At 52.2% G+C, this 18,348-nt stretch overlaps 1 protein-coding gene across 4 annotated transcripts in view; it reads left to right on the forward strand.

The window, feature by feature from the left end:
* The window catches only part of CRTAC1 (cartilage acidic protein 1), a 144,807-nt gene that overhangs the window by 85,122 nt on the left and 41,337 nt on the right, over positions 1-18,348 (forward strand). For all 4 annotated transcript variants that reach the window (XM_008526569.2, XM_008526571.2, XM_070609064.1 and 1 more), the window contains exons 4-5: positions 10,894-11,030; positions 16,027-16,183. In XM_008526569.2, coding sequence (XP_008524791.1) covers positions 10,894-11,030; positions 16,027-16,183 — 294 coding nt within the window. The remainder of the gene's footprint in view (positions 1-10,893; positions 11,031-16,026; positions 16,184-18,348) is intronic.

Below are 18,348 nucleotides of genomic sequence, written 5' to 3' on the forward strand. Positions count from 1 at the left end.
GGAAGAGGTTGGGGCTGATGCCAGGGGCAGGGGCAGGCGGGACTGGCTGGCTGGCAGCCAGCCTCATGCAGCCAAGAAACAATGAGCCACAGCCCTGAGTAGTGTTTTATGGGTTTTCATCTCATCTTGCCACCAAGTGAGGCCTGAGAGATAGTAATTGTCCCCACACAAACATCAGGGCATGATTACCCAGCTGGATTTACTGCCCTCTCTCCAACGAGCCACAATTGGATTAGGACACAATTAATTGATGGGCTGATCAACCCTTTAATGTGGGGCAAGGTCAGGAGGGGAACAGCAGCCAGGGACAGCTGTGGAAGGGGTGGGTCCCCAGAAAGATGCTAGAGGGCAGGGAAGCAGAACTGTGGGGAGAACTGTGGAAGGGGGCTGCTCAGTGTGGGCTCAGCAGGCTGGATACCAGAGGAAGGGGACAGACTCTCCTCCCTACTCACGGCACACAGAGCACCTGGGGTGGGAGCCGTCCGGTGCTCTGAAGCAGCAGCCCCGCCCACGCCCTTAGAGTATTCCATTGGGAATCCTGTAGTGGTGGTGCTCTGCCCAGACTGCACATTAGGATCTCCTGGGGAGCTTTCAACACTCCCAGTTCCCAAGGTGCCCCCGGTCCAGTCCAATCCGAACCTCTGGGGGTGGGACCTGGTTATCAGGTCTCCAGGTAATTCCCGTGTGCAGTCGAGGTTGGGGGCCACTACCCCGGAGTCATGTTAGTTCTGTGCTCAGCCTAACCATAGCCCCATTCATTCACTAATGTATTCATTTGTTGGACAGATAGTTATTGAGCACCTACTGTGTACCAGGCACTATTCTAGGCACTGAGGATGCCCCAGTGAATAAAACAGACAAAAATCCTACCTTTGCGAAGTTTGCACTCTATCCCCAGTGCGTCCTTACATTTCTCTAAGTATCTGACTCCCCTCCCCCGGCCCTCTGGACTCTAAGCTCCTGAGGGCAAAGTCCCTGTATTGGTCATTTGGTGTCCCCCTCTGGCCCTTGAAGATCCTGGAGCTCTGTTAAAACCTGATGAATAAATATAGGAAGAGCAGACAGGCACAAGCCGTGAGGTCTGAGAGGAGGTTTGCCAACAGAGGGAAGACAAGGGGAGGCAGGCACAGTGGGGCCCCACAAGGTCCTGGGCTTCCTGGCCATCATGGCACAAGTGTCCACCCGAGACAGGCTGTAACCCCGCCCCTGGGGCTGGAGTGATGGTGACAGTGCCCAGCAGCCTCGGCCCAAGGCGTGCACCTCCCTGTGACCTTCTGTGGGTCTGAGGGATGTCTGTGGGTCTGAGGGATGGCTGTGGGTCTGAGTTAATTTTTCAGTTGAGTGAGTCAATTGATTGATCGACAGGGGGTGGGGTGTGGAGCCAGGACATTGGCGCCATGTCAGCACTTCCCTGGGTCCAGCTGGCATGGCACACAAACATTACCACCCGGGCCACCATGGGGGGTCTGGGATCCTCTCCAGGAGCCCCCAGTCAGCCCACACCTGCCCCTGCATATGACTGGGGGCTCCTTTGTCCTGTGCTGGAGTGTTAGAGGGACACTGAATGACAGGTCCTGTCTGCTCTGGGCCAGCCTGTGGAATGTCAGTACTGGAGTCCCTGCATCCTGGCGGTGTCCTGTGGGAGTCAGTTTGTACAACCTGGGACCTGCCCCTTACTTACTGGATAACCTTGGGCAGGATACTTGACCTCTCTCAGTTTCGATCCCTTTATCTGTAAAACAGGAAAAATCATATCACCTTCCTTAGCTCCACTCCCTCGAGTGGTTCCGTGGACTATATCTAAGTCTTTACCATCGCCTACAACACCCTTTCTGATGTGAGCCAGGTTGCTTTTCTGACCTTGTGTCCTTCACTCTTCCTCTCGCTCAGCATTCCCGCCTGAGGCCTTTGTACTTGCTGTTCCCTCTGCCTGAAATGCTTTTCCCACCGCTGTTCTCAGGGCTCACTCCTACCCTTCATTCAGGACCCTCCTCACATAAGGTCTCCCCTGATCACCTTAAAATCATACCCCTATCACTCCCTATGCCCTTAACTTACTTTATTTCTCTTCATACTGCTCACTACTGTCTGAAAGTGTGTTATACATTTGTTAATCATCTCTTCTACTAAACTCCATGGGGATGGAAACTTTGTCTTATTTGCTGCTGTGTCTCCAAAGTGCTTATGTCCCTTAGTAAACATTTAGTACATGGATGGGAATGAACAACGGAGATAATGAATGAAAAGCACATGTAGTGGTGTCTAGGATTTAATAAGTGCTCACTAAGCAATAGCTCTTATAATTCTCTGGCATGAAGACCCTCGGGGAGTGTCCTGGGCAGAGGGGCCACAGATCTCCCCCCTGGCGCACGGAAGAGAGAGACCTGAGGAACAGAAAGAGAAAAGGACCATCGTGTAAATCAGACACCACCCAGATGAGGGTACCAAGTGGGCAAGGGTCAAGGGTTAAGAGTTGGAAAGTAGCTAAGAAGGAGGGAACGGAGGAATATTGACCCCAATCTCAAGAAGGCCTGGACCAGGAAACCGGCTTACAGCTTAACTGACCTGGAAAAGTACGAGCCACTGTGTTTCAGGCAACACTGCTTGGTGAAAACAAGTAGGAAAGTGTTCAGGACAAAGGGAGACAAGAGGCAGTCCAAGCACCTCCCTCCACATCCAGGAGCCCAGCACCTGCAGCTCCTGCTGAGGGCCCATCCTCCCGGGGGTCCTGCACTGGCCACCCCAGCTGCTTCACTGCATGGCCCTCAGCTCTCCCGCCCACATGACCTGGCCCATGTAGTGGCAGCGCAGTACTGGAGGGGTCAGCATGAACCGTGAGCTGTACCACTTACCTTATTCTCACTCATTCAGTTCAACAGAACGGTCGCTGCTGTCCTGCTATCTTCAATCTACATACACCTTCCTCCTTTTCTACGCAGATAGTAGTATGCTCTACTCACAGTGCTGCCCCTTACTTTTTTTATTTAACAATCAATTTTGGATATGATTTCATGGCAGCACAAAGAGAGCCATCCCACTTTTTATGGCTGTATAGTACTCCACTGTATAGATTTGCCATTCATTGACTTGGCCCTCTGTGGATGAACACTTAGATTGCTTGTGATCTTTTGCCCTTACAAAGAGTGCCACAGAATGAATAAGCTTGTACAACATGCCACTTGCAACAGTTGCAGGTGTATCTGTAAGGTAGGTTCATAGGACTAGAATTGCTGCAACAAAGGAATATACATGCTATAAACTAGGAAAACTATATACAGTTTTCCTAGGCCTGGCCAAAAGTGTCCTTCAAAGGGACCATCCTAACTACATTCCCATCAGCCCTGACGTGAGTGAGCATTCCCCAACATTCTTGCCCACAGTATTTGCCAATCTGATAGGAAAAAAAATAGTATCTAAGTGTAGCTTGAATTTTCATTTTTCTTAAATGAGTGAGGCCGAGCATATTTTTATATATTTGAGTCTCTTGTCTGCTCATAGCCTATGCCCATTTTTTCTATTGGTTATTGGCCTTTTTCTTATTGATTTGTAATATCTCTTTATAAATTAGGGAAATGAGCCCTTTGTCATACAAGTTGCAAATAGTTTTCCCTTGTTTGTCATTTTTCTTTTGTCTTCGCTCATGGCGGGTTTTGCAACGTGGAAAATTTTTATCTTTATGAACTTGAATTTCTCCCCCTTTTCTGTAACGGCTCTGGGCTCTGTTCTACCTAGGCCATCAGCCGGGGCTTTTGTAACCTCTGGGAGAGGAGGCGTCAGTCGCCGTGACAGAGAGAAGGAGGCATGGGGGCGGGCTTCACTTCTAGCCTCTTCTGCCTACACAGATGAGCCATCTGCTCTTAAGAGCACGCCCCTTGTCCCGCACTCCTCCCCAGGCCCAGGGCCAGCTGCACCAGATCCTCTGCGCTTTGCTTCTCAAAGCATGTTCCACAGCCCAGCAGCACCGGCAACAGCTGGAAGCTCATAAAAATGCAGAATCTCAGGCCCCACCCCAGCCCTTCTACACCGTCATCTGCATCTTAACAGGATGTCCAGGACGTCTTGTGCCTGGTAAAGCCTGAGGTACGCTGCCCTGAGTCTCCACCTCTTCTCCTAGGATCCTCTGGGCCCTAAAATGGATCTAGGATCTCCTGATCGCCAGCTGTTTCCCCTGCATGCAGAGTCCTGATTTGCAGCTCACCTAGCCTGGCTCCATTTGGGGAGATGAGCTCATGAACTGCTCAGGCTCCCTGCCCATCCCCCTCCCCATGCCTCAGTCACATGTGGCCCCATAAGCTGCAAGGATGGGACGAGGCTGTCAAAGCAGCACCATAAAGCCATTTCCTCCCTCCTAACACAGAGTGAGATTCCTTGGGAGCCGAAGCCGGGACTGCCCTCCACCAGCCCTCACCCTAGCTCTTTAATATATGGTGGGTTGGGCTTTGAAGTCAGACCACAGTTGGAAGTTCAGCATTGCCGCTTAACAACAGCTGTGCAACCTTAGGCAAATGACTTAACCCTCTAAGCCCCCATTTCTCTGTAAAATGAAGATTCTATCTTCCTGACATGACTATGGAGAGGGCTAAGCGAGCTAATGTGGGTGAAGCACCTCACAGGGCTTGATCAGATTTCCTTCTTCACCCTGGGATGGAAGAAGGAAGACTGGGGTCAGAAATTAGATCAGGAGACATGGGGGGAACCTGGGTTCATTCTTTTTAAAACTGTCCTCTGCCTGAACTAGTTCTTTCTTCCCCTGAGGCCATCACTGCTTTGCTGGTTTTTCATTGACTGAGTCTTGTAAAGCATTTTATATTTAATGTCATGGTTCCCTCCTGGGATGTGGCTCATGAGGACCTGCAGTGGCCCCGCCCTGTAATTCCCTGGGTGATGATGATGACGACGGTGGTGGTGAGGATGGTGAGGATGAGGAGGATGATGGTGGTGGTGATGATGAGGGTGATGATGGTGACATTGATGGTAAGGAGGAGGATAGTGGTGATGATGATGATGATGTGGTCATATTGATAGTGATGATGGTGAGGATAATGATGATGGTGATGATGAGGATGGTGGTGGTGATGATGGTGAGGATGAGGTTGAGGATGATGAGGAGGAGGACAATGGTTTGTTGTTATTATTTATTGAACGTATCATGTGCCAGGTATTGTTCTAAGTACTTTACTTACATTTTCTCATTTAATCCTCACAAACACCTGCTGAATAGGTGGCCATTCTCATTATCCCACTTTATAGATAAGAAAAAGACAAATTTGTGACTTTCCTAAGGTCAACCTAGGCCAGGGATGTTGCTGGCTACCTCCCCAACCCTGCTGTTTGGCATAATCTCTTTGCTTTATGAATGAGGTTGGAGGCTGAGCCCTCTGCCCTGCCACATGCTTGCTCACCCTTCTCTTTGCCACCAATACCAGACCACAAGTCAGGTCATCTCCCCGGGGTGGGGGCAGCCCCTGGGAGAGGGGGCCATCAGGCCCATGATCATTAGGAAGAGCCCTTTATGGCCCAAACTCACCCTCCCAGTGACTCCAAGTTGCCCTCTCGGGGCAGAGCTGGGTGTAGAGGGGATGAGGGGATGCTGAATTGAGTACCATTTTCTTGATTGTCACCGCTGGCCTGGATGCAGAATCTTCCTCTTTTCTGTTTGTCTGATGACTCCTCCATCTCTCTCCCTTCTTCTTCCTATGCTCAAATGCAGCTGCTCCCTGGAACTCGGTCTATGGCCCTGGTCTTTCCCTTCTGCCCCAGCTCAGCCTCACTGCTATGCAGTCTGCCATCCCTCATGACCAATGACCTCTTGGACATGTCTTCTCAGCCACCTTATGACCACCTCAAATGCAAACTGTCTGAAGCCAACCTCCTGCTCCCACCCCCAGCAGGCCTAATGCCCCTGCTTCTGTCTCTGTCCCCACATTGTGGACCACTCTCTTACTCTGACCCACCACACCCAGCCAATCCTTCCTGCCTTTCCTGCTCCAGCCTCTTGCACTTGGCGGCTTCCTCCCTGCCCCCACTGTCATCACCCTGGATCAAGCATGAGCTACTACAAAAGTGTCCATCCCACTTCATTTTCTCCCTTGCCACCCCTTACTCTGCTTCCGGGGTAATCTGGAAACGCTCTTCCTCTGTCATTCCCCAGATCAGAAACCACCAACAGCCCCTTCGCCCTCGGTCCTGGAATTACTGGGTCTCCTGCCCCGAGATATTTCTCCTCCTCGGCCTGCACAAACCCGCCTCTCTAGGAAAACTTGGTGTCCCCTCTGTGTCTTTGCCTGTGCCACCCTGCCTGCCTGGAGCACCACCCCTCCTCTCTGCCTGACAGAGCCATAGAGTACGCTGCTCAGAAGCACAGGCTTTGGAGTCAAAGAGACCTGGGTTTGAATCTATCTCCATGACTTACTAGCTCTGTGACCTCGGGCTGTTGACTTAACCTCTTTGCCCCTCAATTTCTCCATCTGTACAATGGGGCTACACCACCTGTCAGGGTGGCCATAGGGTTTAGGTGAGATGATAGTTGTAAAAGAGAACACTTCATGCAAAGCCTGGCCATACTAAGTGCTCTATAAACAAGTCATTGCTGTTGTTACTCTACCCTTCAAGTCCCCATTCAGGTGCCTCCTCCATCGTGAAGCCCTCACTGATCACTGTGGCCTCTTCTGTCATGATTTCACAGCGTCTCCCAGATGTACCACCCTGTCCTGCCCCAAGGGGCTCTGCTGGCTGTGGGATCTTAGGCAAGTCCCCTTCTCTCTTGTGCCTCAGGACTTCGTCTGTAAATTGGGCATAAAAATAGTTCCCATCTCATGGGTTATGGTAAGGATTAATGAGTGAATATATGTGAAGTGCCTGGCACATGGAAAGTGCTGTAAAAATGTTAAGTATTATCAGTTTTATTACTGTCCCACAGCATCTCCTCTACCTGTCCCTCGTTCTGTCAGATGGACTGTAAGCGCCCTGCGTCAGGGACGGAGACTCCTTCTTCCGTGTGGCCTCCCTCCCTGCCTGGCACCCAGCAGGCCTTTCCAACTGGCCGCCTGGCAGCAACTGGCAGTTCCACTGGACTCTGAGATCTTCAAGCCTCCTTTAATGCCAAGTTGCCAGAGTCAGGCTGGGAATGGGAATCCTCAGAGTGCCTCTCATGGGGGCTGTGACCTCCAGAGCCCTCTGCCCTGCCCTTGAACCCTCCTATTTCTCCCAGGCCCCCGCCCTCTCAGGGTCTCCCTGAGAAACTCAGTAGAGCCCTCTCTCCTGCAAAGAACAGCCTCTCCTCTCCCCGAGCAGCTGCCCCCTTTCGGTGAGGGACCCCAGGGCAGCGTGCAGCTACAAGGAGCTGGAAGGTGGGATTAGGCACTGACATGGGCCAGGGGCCAGTGCTGGGTGTTTATTGCCTGTGCCATCGACCCGCACAGCTCGCTGTTTATCTGTCTTCCTGACACACCTAATTACCCAGGTTGCAGCTGCCAGAGCATTTGCTCTTCCTAAATCATGGGGCTCCCATCCCTCCTGTCGCCTAGGCCTCCAGGCCTCTGCCTGCAGAAGGGCTGCCATTGATTTTGCCGTTCCCATTTATGATCTACAAGGCTCTGCATCGCTGTTGCACATTTTACCTTAATTAGTTTATTCTTCTGGGCGTCCCTGGTCAGCTCGGAAGCCAGGAGGCTGGAACGGGGAAAGAGGCTAACAACGCATGCCACCCTAACCCCTCTGGCCACAAAGTCCAGAGCCTGACCAGACGTCAACACTCTAGAACAGCAAGTTGCCCAGCACAGTGCTAGTTTCACAGGACGCTGATAGGTGAGCTGCACATAGGGGTTCTGTGGCCAAGTACGTTTGGGAAAGGCTGGATCAAATAAAATTAAGCAGGTAATTTATTGCAGGACTTTTCAGTTTTAACAGACTGATGTCCATTGAGAATCTCCAAGAGGGAGGTGGAATGTGGTCTTTCCCAAACTCAGATGATCATGCGATCTTCTCTCCAGGCAGCTCACAGAGACGAGGGTTCCACAAATCACACTTTGGGAAACATTGTCTTGGGTGAGCAGGAGGAATGGAAGGTGATGAGGCAAACAGAGCTGGACAGAGGTCGCCCTGGGCCCGTTTTCTCATCTAATCTAGCTGAGGCAGGAACTCGGCAGCCTGAGACATTTCTCCCACTGAAGGCGGAGGTGCCATCAGAGCTCTGCAGAGCCCTGGCTGCCGGAAGCTGCTTTCTCCCCTTGGCCCAAGCTTTGGTAGAATTTAACCTCAGTGTTTCAGGGGAGACTAGACCTGCTGGAGGCGCAGTCTAAAAGGGCTCTGGTTTGACAAGGGTCGCTCGCTGCTGGTGAAGGCTGGAGACCCAGAAGCTGGCAGGGCTGTCCTCAGAGGGCCCCAGGCATCGGGAAGCGATGACAAGGCTGGCTGCCACTGCCTCGGGGACAGCCGTGAGCTTGGCCGTCTAGGTCCACAGTCCTTTTTCCCTAGTTGTGAAACCCAAACACTCTGAAAGCCTCAAGTGCTTTTTTTAAACTTGTGGGAAAATGAATTGATAGCAAAACTTGTCCTGAGCTGTCGTGAGCTATTTATGGGCTTTATTTATCCCACTTAGTGTGAATATTCAACTATTTCACTGCAGAAATGTTAATGTGTTTAATTACGGGGTGCCGCCCCAGTGCCTGCTGGAGGTGTTATGTAATAAACGGCGTGTGCACTGTGTTACCTTTCTAAAATATGAAGGAAAAATATAAATTTCTAAACACATGTAATCCCCAGGGATTGCAACGAGGACCTGTGGACCCAGGGAGGTGCGGAGCTGTGATGAGCAATCGTGGGGTGCCTGACACGGGACCAGGGTCTCAGCGCAGTTTCCCCTGTAATTCCCACAGGGACACTGTGAGGCATGAGGCACAGCTGTTACCCCTAGCTCTCAGACAGGAAACCAAGGCCGGAAGAGGATGAGCAGCCAGTTGAGGCCCCGGAGCTAATGGGAGTCAGAGCAGGACGCAGGTTGGGGCCATCTGAGTCTGTCTGGAACCGGCTCCTCAGTTGCCCCAGTGCCTCTGCTGGGCAGACCAGCAGCTGTGGCTCCTCAGCCTAAGCCACCACCTGAACAAATGGCTTCAGGTCTCCTGGATCTGCTCCCCGGCTCCTCCATGGAGGGCCTGTCCCTCCCCTGGATGGGGCCTCTGTGCCCTCAGGGGGTCAGGCAGGGCAGGATGGCTCTGCTTCTGTGCCAACTCCCTGGTGTCTGGCAAGCATCCCTGAGGCCAGCTCCAGACCCACAGATGATGCACAGCCCTGCGGGCCCCTGTGGTCTTAGCAGGCCCCCACGTGGGGCCACTCAGAGAGCAAACCCTTTTGTCCTCTCCTGGACAGAGCCACCTGAGGGATCCTGTATACACTGCCCTCATCTACACACATTCACACTCAAACACTCTCATACACTCACTCTCACTCTCATACTCAACTTCACACATGTTCACTCACACTCTTACTTTCACACTCATTCTCACACATTTGCACACTCACACTCACACAACTCATTCTCATTCGTTCATCCTCACGCTGACTCTCACCACACCCCTGCAGGGCAGAGCTGATGGCCCTAACGGACCTTAGAGAGCATGTCCTCTATGAGATGGAAATAATCGTTTCTATGCCGACCACTCTGAGGGGCGCTGTGTAAACCTTTAATGTGCATCATCTCATGTACTTCTCACATGGAGTTGAATGTAGTTATTATCATTGTCCCCATTTACAAATAAGAAAACCGAAGCTCAGAGACGCTAAGCAACTTGCCCAAAGTCAACAAGTAGAACCTAGAAGTAGAATCTGGGGAGAAACGAGCCTGGGACTCGGCCCGTTTACTCCGAATCCCGAGGTCTTAACCGCTGTGCCACGCTGCTCCCTTCAGTCTAAGCCCATTGCTCTTCCCTGCGCCAGCAGAGTCGAGTCCAGTGCTTCCTTACCCAAGTCCACTCTTCCCCACGCTCACCTTGCCTGATTCCTTCCGCTGCTCCCCCCCATGCTAGTCCTTGAGGATAGACCATTATCCCTCCTAAAACGTGAATGTTCTGGGTCTCACAAGAACAGGAAATAAACCAAGGATGAGGGCAGAGGGGAGAGCTCTGCCTTAGGCATCTTAAAGGGTTGAGCCTCCAGCCACCGGAAGTCTTCCCCACTTCCCCAGGACAAAGCGTCTTAGCCGTGAATGAGCTTCAGGAAGCCACAGACCTCCCGCAGTTACCTACGGCATGACGTGTGGTGCAGGTGTGCGACTCTGAGCTAAGGCTCCTTAGTCTCCATCCAGTTCTCAAAGGGGTCAGTTTCCCAAAGAGGTGGAGACGGCTGCCCTCTAGGCGTCCCCGGGCTCCCTGAGTGCTGCCCTACTGCCATCTGGTTCCCTGGGGGTGGAGGTGACAGACCTGTCAGAGCTCAACTTCCAGCCCCTTCCTCCGACCGGACTTAGAGACCCACCTGCCAGCCAGGACCACTTCTGAGACCCAGATCAGGCCCAGTGATCCAGCAGAGAATGTAGGGGCAGCTCCTAGAGGAGGAGACACTGTAGGTTGAGTTTGGGTCCTGACATATTGGCAACCCCAGGATCTCCTTGACGCTGTTGAGGAGCGCAGTGCAGGATGTGAAATCCAGCTGTCGAGGGTCATTTCAGACACACATTAGCGGTAACATTTCTTCCTTAGTTCCTAAGGCCTGGGCTGGCCATTTTCATAAGCCTCAGAGTCTCTTCTCTCAACTGAATATACCTGAGTGCCTCCCCAAACAGAGGAATCTCACCCGCTTGAATGAGGGCTGCAAGGAGTGCTCACCTTGTGGCGGGTGCCCTGAGACATACCTGTGCACTGGTCCACTGTCCACAAGCCCTCCCTCTCCTCTTCTCTCCAGGGGTGGCCACGTACACAGACAAGTTGTTCAAGTTCCGCAATAACCGGTGGGAAGACATCCTGAGCGATGAGGTCAACGTGGCCCGAGGCGTGGCCAGCCTCTTTGCCGGGCGCTCTGTGGCCTGTGTGGACAGGACGGTGAGTTCAGGGGTGCATGGGGGCATGGGAAAATGTGGGGGCACACAGCAATGTGAGGGCCAGGAGGGGAGCCAGCAGGCAGACGTCCACAGCCAGAGTGTGTCTCTCGAGGGCAGAGCCCAGGGCTGTACCATCTGGGCAGCTCCCTCAGTGCCTTGTGCATAGTGGGAGCTAAATACTAACTAAGACTTGCAGGATGAGTTACAATATACTTTCACATCCCTTCTCCCATGCAGCCCTCCCAGTAGCCAGTGAGGAGGCTGGCCAGGGGCTGTCATCATTGTGTCCATTGGACCTAGGAGGGCACTGAGGCCCAGCTTAGAGCAGTGACTTGCCTAAGGACCCAAAGTGGATTAGTCATATGGCTAGGACATGAATCAGAATCTTCTAGGTGTAAATCCTGTGCTCATTCATTCATTCAACTAATGTTTATTAAGTGCCTACTATGTGCCAGACATTGAGCTTTAGGGCCCCCCGTAAATATTTATGGAACAAATGAAGGCACAACAGAGGGGCTCATGTTGGGGGAGTGGAGGGTTGCCTGGATATGCAAGTTCTTTGGTTAATCAATAGCTCTATCAATGCCTTTGTGCCCTGCTTGTCCACCCTACATGAAGGTGCCAACCCAACGTGGATGGGGAAGAAGGCCCAGTGGGCAGGGACAGGAACAGCTGCGGCCATCTGCCCTGTGGGGCGGGCTCCTCCCGGGCTTGCGTCCCGGCGCCCCAGCCGGAGCCAGAGGCTTGCTGTGGAGGTGATTTATCCCTCCTGTCACCTGCTCCCCTGCCGCCCCCTCCTTGGCTTTATAAACAGTCATCACTAAATCAGGGGCCCAGCTGCTGCCCAGCTTCCACGGGAGCATCTCTGGCCTCCGTTCTCGGGGCAGGGGCAAGGGGGCTGGCTCATTTCAGGATTGAGATGGCACCAAGGGGTTTGGGGATTCAGCGTGAATCTTCACAGCAGGGGCCTCCAGGCTTGGGAGAAGGCAGGTGCCAGGTATAAATATTTATTTCTTAACAAGCCGGTGCTGGGAAGAGAAGCCAAGCTGGGCTGTGAAGCCACATTTAGCCTTGACCTGAATCTGTGCCACCTGGACTCCTGCCTGATAGGAGGGAACGGGAAGGCAGCTCTGTGAGTGGCGAGGGTTGGGGGGTGCCAGGCCCAGCTGCTGCTGGAGGCCTCTTCCCAGCCTCCTCCTGGCTTCCTGTCTCACTGTTTCAGCACCAAGGCTTCCCACACTCAGCTAAGGTGGGAACCTTCTTGAGCTGGTGGGAGGGCCTGAAGGTTGATCACAAGGACATGCACTCTTTGTCCTAACAAGGTCATCTGCACACCCACACATTTAACCACAGGACAAAGAAACCATGTGAAATGAAAAAAAAAAAAGGAGCTTTGGCCCCACAGCACAGTAGGCAGGCACTTAGCAGCTTGCTCAGTCCCTGCTCAGTCCCAGCCTCGGGGAACTAGAAAGAACCCCTATGGTCAGTCTGCCACCAGGAAAGGGACTGTTTTCCATATCCAGCCACCACCTCGGCAATCCGTGGAGCCTGAGAACTGTGGAGGCAAGGAGTAGGGAGAGGTCAAGGCCAGTCTGGAAGCTGAGAGAGGAATGCAGCATGATATAGACAAGAGCAATCATAATAATGATAGCTAACGATTATTAACCCAGCAACACGCCAAGCCCTGTGCTCAGTGGTTTACATGCACCATCCTACTGAATCATCATAACAAGCTTATGAGGTAGATGCTATCATTATCCCCATTGTACAGATACGGCTAGGCTTCAAGCAATTAAGCAACTTGACCTTGGTCACACAGTAAGTGGCAGGCAAAGCCAGGAATTGAGCCATGCCCGCCTGAAAATGAATCAGATGACTTTTTACCCCTCAGCTACCCTGCCTGTGGGTAAACCTGAATCAGACACAAATTTCAAACCACAGGTTCTATTACAGTGTTCATCCTACTCCTTCCTTGGCCCCACAGCCCCGACCGGGGGCCTTTTGTCTACCTGGTCAGTGGTTCTCAAAGTGTGGTCTCCAGACCAGCAGCATCAGCATTGTTAGAAATGCAAATTCTCAGGCCCCACCCCACTCCACCCTTCAGACCTATGGAATCAGACCCCCTGGGAGTGGGGCCTGGAAATCTGGGTTTCAGCCAGCCCTGCAAGAGACTGATGCAGGCTCAAGTTTGAGAGCCACTGCCCCAGGTAAATGTCCCAACCCCTACCTGTGCCCTTCCCTCCCTCTCCCCTTGCAGCCCTCATTCATTCTCAGCCCCAAACCTGGAACACACGCTGCCCTTCGTCTTCAGCTGCCTCATCACTCACCCGCCTTTCTGGATCCAGCTCAAAGCCGATCTCTTACAAGAAGCGTTCCCTGATCGATAATGATTATGCCTCATGTTTATATAGCATTTTTATCTTTCAAAGACCTTTCACATGCGTTGTCTCATTTCATCTTCTCAACAACCCTGCCAGGAAGCAGGGGGAATATGATCCCCTTTTAACATGTGAGGAGATGCAGCCTAAGAGGGCGGGCGAGGAACTTACCCAAGGACATAGAGCCAGTTAGGGGCAGAGCCTGGACTAGGACTCAGGATAGTAATCCTAGATGAGTGGTTCTCAAAGTGTGGTGCACGGGCCAACAGCATCAACTTCACAGGGGAACTTGTTAGAAATGCACATTCTTAGGGCCCACTCCAGACCTATTGAATCAGAAACTCTGGGGATGGGACCCAGCATCCATGCTTTGACAAGCCCTCCAGGTGATTCTGAGGTAGGCTAAAGGGAGAGACCCACTGCCCTGGGCCCAAAAGCTTCAGAAACATCTCCCTTCACCTGGAGTCATCCCACCCTCCCAGAATTACTGTGGTCAAGTTCACGTGTGAATTTCTGCAATCTTTCACAACTGTAACACATCTCTGTTAGTCAGTTTCATCACCCCAATACACTGAAGTAAGGAACTAGGTATAACTGAATTTTATAAATATCCTAATTTCTAGCAGAGTGCATTTCAGTTCATTTGGGCTTAATTGCCATTTGTTGATGAGATTGCTAACAGCTGGTAGGGTCAGGAACGGTCACAGTGATGGTGTACTTTCCCCTATGGCCCCATTCATTTGCTCTTCATCCCAACGTTCCATGCACATATACCCGGCTCCTGTGATGGGCAAGATCCCTTCAAACTTCTCACCTAATCATGAAGCCATGTTGTAAAGCAGTGTGTCTCAAACTTCAGTTTTGCATAAGCATCGCATGGGGATCTTTTGAAAATGCAGATTCTGATTCAGCAGGTCTGGGGTGGGGCTTGAGAGTCATATTTCTAACATACTCCCAGATAACACCAATGCTGCTGGTCCAGGGACCCCTTTAAGTAATGAGGTTTATAAACCGTGGATTTCCAGGTAGCAAGATAGAAACTCAGATAACCAAAAGAGAAGGGGTGTGGAAGTCTTTAGGGAGCACCTTTGCACTCTTCCCCAGCGTCGGCCCCTAACACGCCCTGCCTTGCATTTTACATTCCAGCAACACCGAGCAGACTGCTTGTGTTTCCCCGCATACATCATTCTCTGTCTCGTCTCTGCCTGGAAGCATCTTTCCCCTCCACTTCACCTGGCTGAGACTCCTCTTAGAAAACCTTTTCTGAACTTCCCATGGCTGGGTGCCCTTCCTCTTGGTTAGGAGCCCCTCTTGTGTGCACCCAGGAAATCCTGTACGTACTCTCTCAATCATACATATAATTGTATGATTGTTGACATGTCTGCATCCTCCAGGAGACCCTGAGCTCCTTCACTGGCCTCACCCACCAGTCAGACAGACCCAATCAGCTTCCCCAAAGAAAATGCTCCCCTAGGAAGGTATAAAGTCAGTGATCAGTTAGGTGAGATGGGGGTTCTGCTCATGAGCCAGTGGGTAAGAAATATAAGCAAGCCAAGAGAGCCAAGAAGAGGGGGTGACAGGGCACTCTCTTTGCCTTGAATTCAGCTGTTTCTCTTGGTTTGCTTTGTGTTTATGGCTGGCTTTTAAACTAGTCTATAAGCAACCTAAGATTGAAGACTTTGTCCTAAGGACAGTTATAGCAGGGCACCTTGCACATAGTTGGAGCTCAAGAAAGATCTACTGTCTGATTAATTGGAGGGAAATGATGAAAAGGATGAGAGTAAAGCTAGAAAACTGATTTAGAAATTGTGTGGCTCTCTTGGGGGAAAGGAGGCATCCATTGAAGAAATAACACCATTATAATAACAGGCAGAAAAGAATCTTTCATCAGCACTGTCTCGGACTAGAGAAGAGAATGACTACAGCAACGAGGAGCTGGCGCCCAGGGCTTCTCCTCGATGCAAAGGAAAAAAAAAATATTTGAGACAGTGTTATAAAGGCAAAAGCAATATATTTCTTTCTGGTAATATGGGAAAAACAAGCAGATGGAAGAGGGAAGGAGGGCCCGTGCATATCTGAGTCTCTTGTGCTACCAGAATAGAGGAATGAAGGAGCATAGGGTGGGAAGGGCCGAGGGAGATGGCTCAGGAATTTGCTTGTCATCTTGGCTGGAGTGAGCTTGAATGGGAGAGAGAGAGACTGAGAATAATGGGAACTGGTAGATCAATCAATCAGCAAATATTTATTGAGCAGCTACCCTGGCTGGCAGCTGGAGAGAGCTCAGCTGGAGGGAGGCACATTAGAAAATTGTCTATAAAAAGGTGGTTGTGGGGGAGAGAGGGAGGGATGTGTTCTTCTGGAACAGGATAGAAGGAGATGCAAGGCGGCTTTGTTGTGGGACTCCGGGGGCCGTCACGCACCTTGTAGCTTCTGTGGAAAGCACCTCTGGAGTTGGGCCGTGGACAGCCTGCAAAGCTGTGCACCACAGGCCGGGGGAGAACCCCACCCCGTGAGAGAGCTGTGGTCCTCCAAGAGGAGGGGAAGAGCTGCTTTCTGGGGAAAAGACCACGATGAGCCCAGACGGGTGTGCTCACCTATCCCGCTTCCCTTCCTCCTCAGGGCTCCGGACGCTACTCTATCTACATCGCCAATTATGCCTACGGTAACGTGGGCCCTGATGCCCTTATAGAAATGGACCCTGAAGCCAGTGACCTTTCCCGGGGCATTCTGGCACTCAGAGATGTGGCTGCTGAGGCAGGGGTCAGCAAATATACAGGTATGCAGAGTGACATGCAAGGCTGTGAGCTGGAGGGGCTGGAGGGGCTGGAGGGTGGGGCCGGGGTCCAGGCCCTGCCAGGCCAAGTCTAATTCATCAGAGACCACAGGAGAGGGTGGGTTTGTGTCCCTGGGGAGGAGAGGATGAAGGCTTTATTCTATCCCACCACCCACAGAAGGCTCCTCCAACGCTGCCTCTCCAAGGGCTGACAAGATACCTGGCAGGTGTGGGCTTTGGGGGCCACAGTGGGGGGCAGCAGACCGAGGGTGGGAACACCACCACATCGTCCTCTCCCTGGGACCATTGCCTGCCCCGTTCCCTGCTGTAACCTGCATGATGGGTGAACAGGTTCTGCAGGAGAAAACTGACAACTCACAAAGGCCAAGATTTAAAGCATTCTTTATTGCCAAACAGCAGATGAAATTATTTACTTACACATAAGCGGCCAGGAATTGAGTGCTAAATCCCTGAGCTTCAGCTGGGTCCCGTCTCGGATAACTGAGCTCAAAGAATTGTGTTCTTGTTCCAAAGCTCTCCAGCACTTCTTCTGAAGTCACGCTCCCCCCGCCTCTCTCTGGATGGGGGGACCTATTGTCAGAGTCTCTGACGGGGAGATCTTTCTAGGGAGAGCTGTTTTTCTAATTCCAGCCCGGCTGCTGACTAAACTCTGATCATCTGCCAATAGACTGCTGATGGCAGAGCAATCCTGTTCCTGTTTTGGGTGCCAAAAATCAGAAGCGAGGGCTGTGCTCAACTTCTCACGTGAACTTCAGCCCACTCACGCCCAACCCGCACTTTGGATGTAGAAATTCTCCCATTGGTTGACCCTCCCCACGTATCCAACCTAAACTGCACTATAGACTTCCAAAGTGGCAGCCTGCCTGAATCCGAATCCCGAGGCTGGGGTTGGGGGGAGAACTTGAGAGGTCACAGGCAGTCCCCCCGCCGCCAGACACCTGGGTGGTGGCATAATCTCAAAGTCCGGCCCAGAAAGGGTTGTCACGTCCTCCCCTGAGTTTATGATGCCTTTCTCTAGCCAGCTCTCCACCTCGGTGAAAGGGGGAGATTAATGCTGACCTGTCTGACAAAGTTTGTGGGAACAAATGGCTAGACAATAAAATAGTTTGCACAGCTCCAGCCCCATCAAAGTGCTCGGGAGCTCTGCACGTGAATGTGCAGCGGGAAGGCTGGGTATCAGTAATAAACCATGTTTTCCTGGGAAAAGGAAGAAACAAGCAGGAGCTTGAGCTAGATTTGTACAGTCAGTTTTTCTGAATAGTTCTCAGTTCTGTGCACTGTGCTGGCTTGGCAATTAAGTGCCTTGATCTGCAGGAGAAGGAGGGTGGGAGCTGAAGCACTTGAAAATGATGAGATGGAAGGGAGACAAGGTCTGGGAGAGAGGGTTATACACAGAATAAAAGAATTCAGAAGGTTGCGGCTGGGTCTGAGCACGAAGGGGACATTGTTCACGCCGGCTGCGCTGGCAGAGGGGCTGGCAGGAACCGAGGAGGGGGAAGGAGGGAACCAAGAGGAGACAGCTGAGGAGCACGGATGGGGATGGGAGCACCAGCCAACTGTGCTGGGCTGTGCTGGAAGGACTGAGCAGCTCAAGGAAGGGACGGCAGCTTCCGTGGAGCATGCAGGCAGGCGGGGGCAGCTGGCGTGCCCAGAGGACACGTTAGAGCAGCTTTGCCGACTTCCAGAGCCATTTGGCTGACAAGAACCTATTTGGCCCACCAAGTTACTATTCTGTCTGCCCGCCTTCCTCAGCACACCCTTCTCCTGCCCGCCAAGCCCCCCAACTCTACCCTGCAGCCCCTGTTGTCACTCCGTTAAGCGACACATGGACATCTGGCCAGAAAACTAGCCCAGAGCGCCCCCTGAGCTCCAGGAATGGACCCCAAATGGAAGGGCCACCGCACAGAACCCAGCTTGATTGCTGAGGCCCCGGCACGTGGCCAGTGCTCAGCTCCAGGCCGGTGCCATGGGACCTGGGAAGCGACGAGGCAAGCCGGCAGCGAGGAGCAGGGCCCTGAGCAGGCTGGGAGGGAAGCTAGCTGTGACCAGATGTGCAATCAGGGAACTGCAGGTCTGCAGCCAAGCCACACAACACCCATCTGCCGGACAGACCACAGAGAAACTTTTGTGTTACAAAAGAACAAACC

This window comes from Equus przewalskii, chromosome 1, assembly GCF_037783145.1.
Source record: "Equus przewalskii isolate Varuska chromosome 1, EquPr2, whole genome shotgun sequence".
Classification (NCBI taxonomy): domain Eukaryota; kingdom Metazoa; phylum Chordata; class Mammalia; order Perissodactyla; family Equidae; genus Equus; species Equus przewalskii.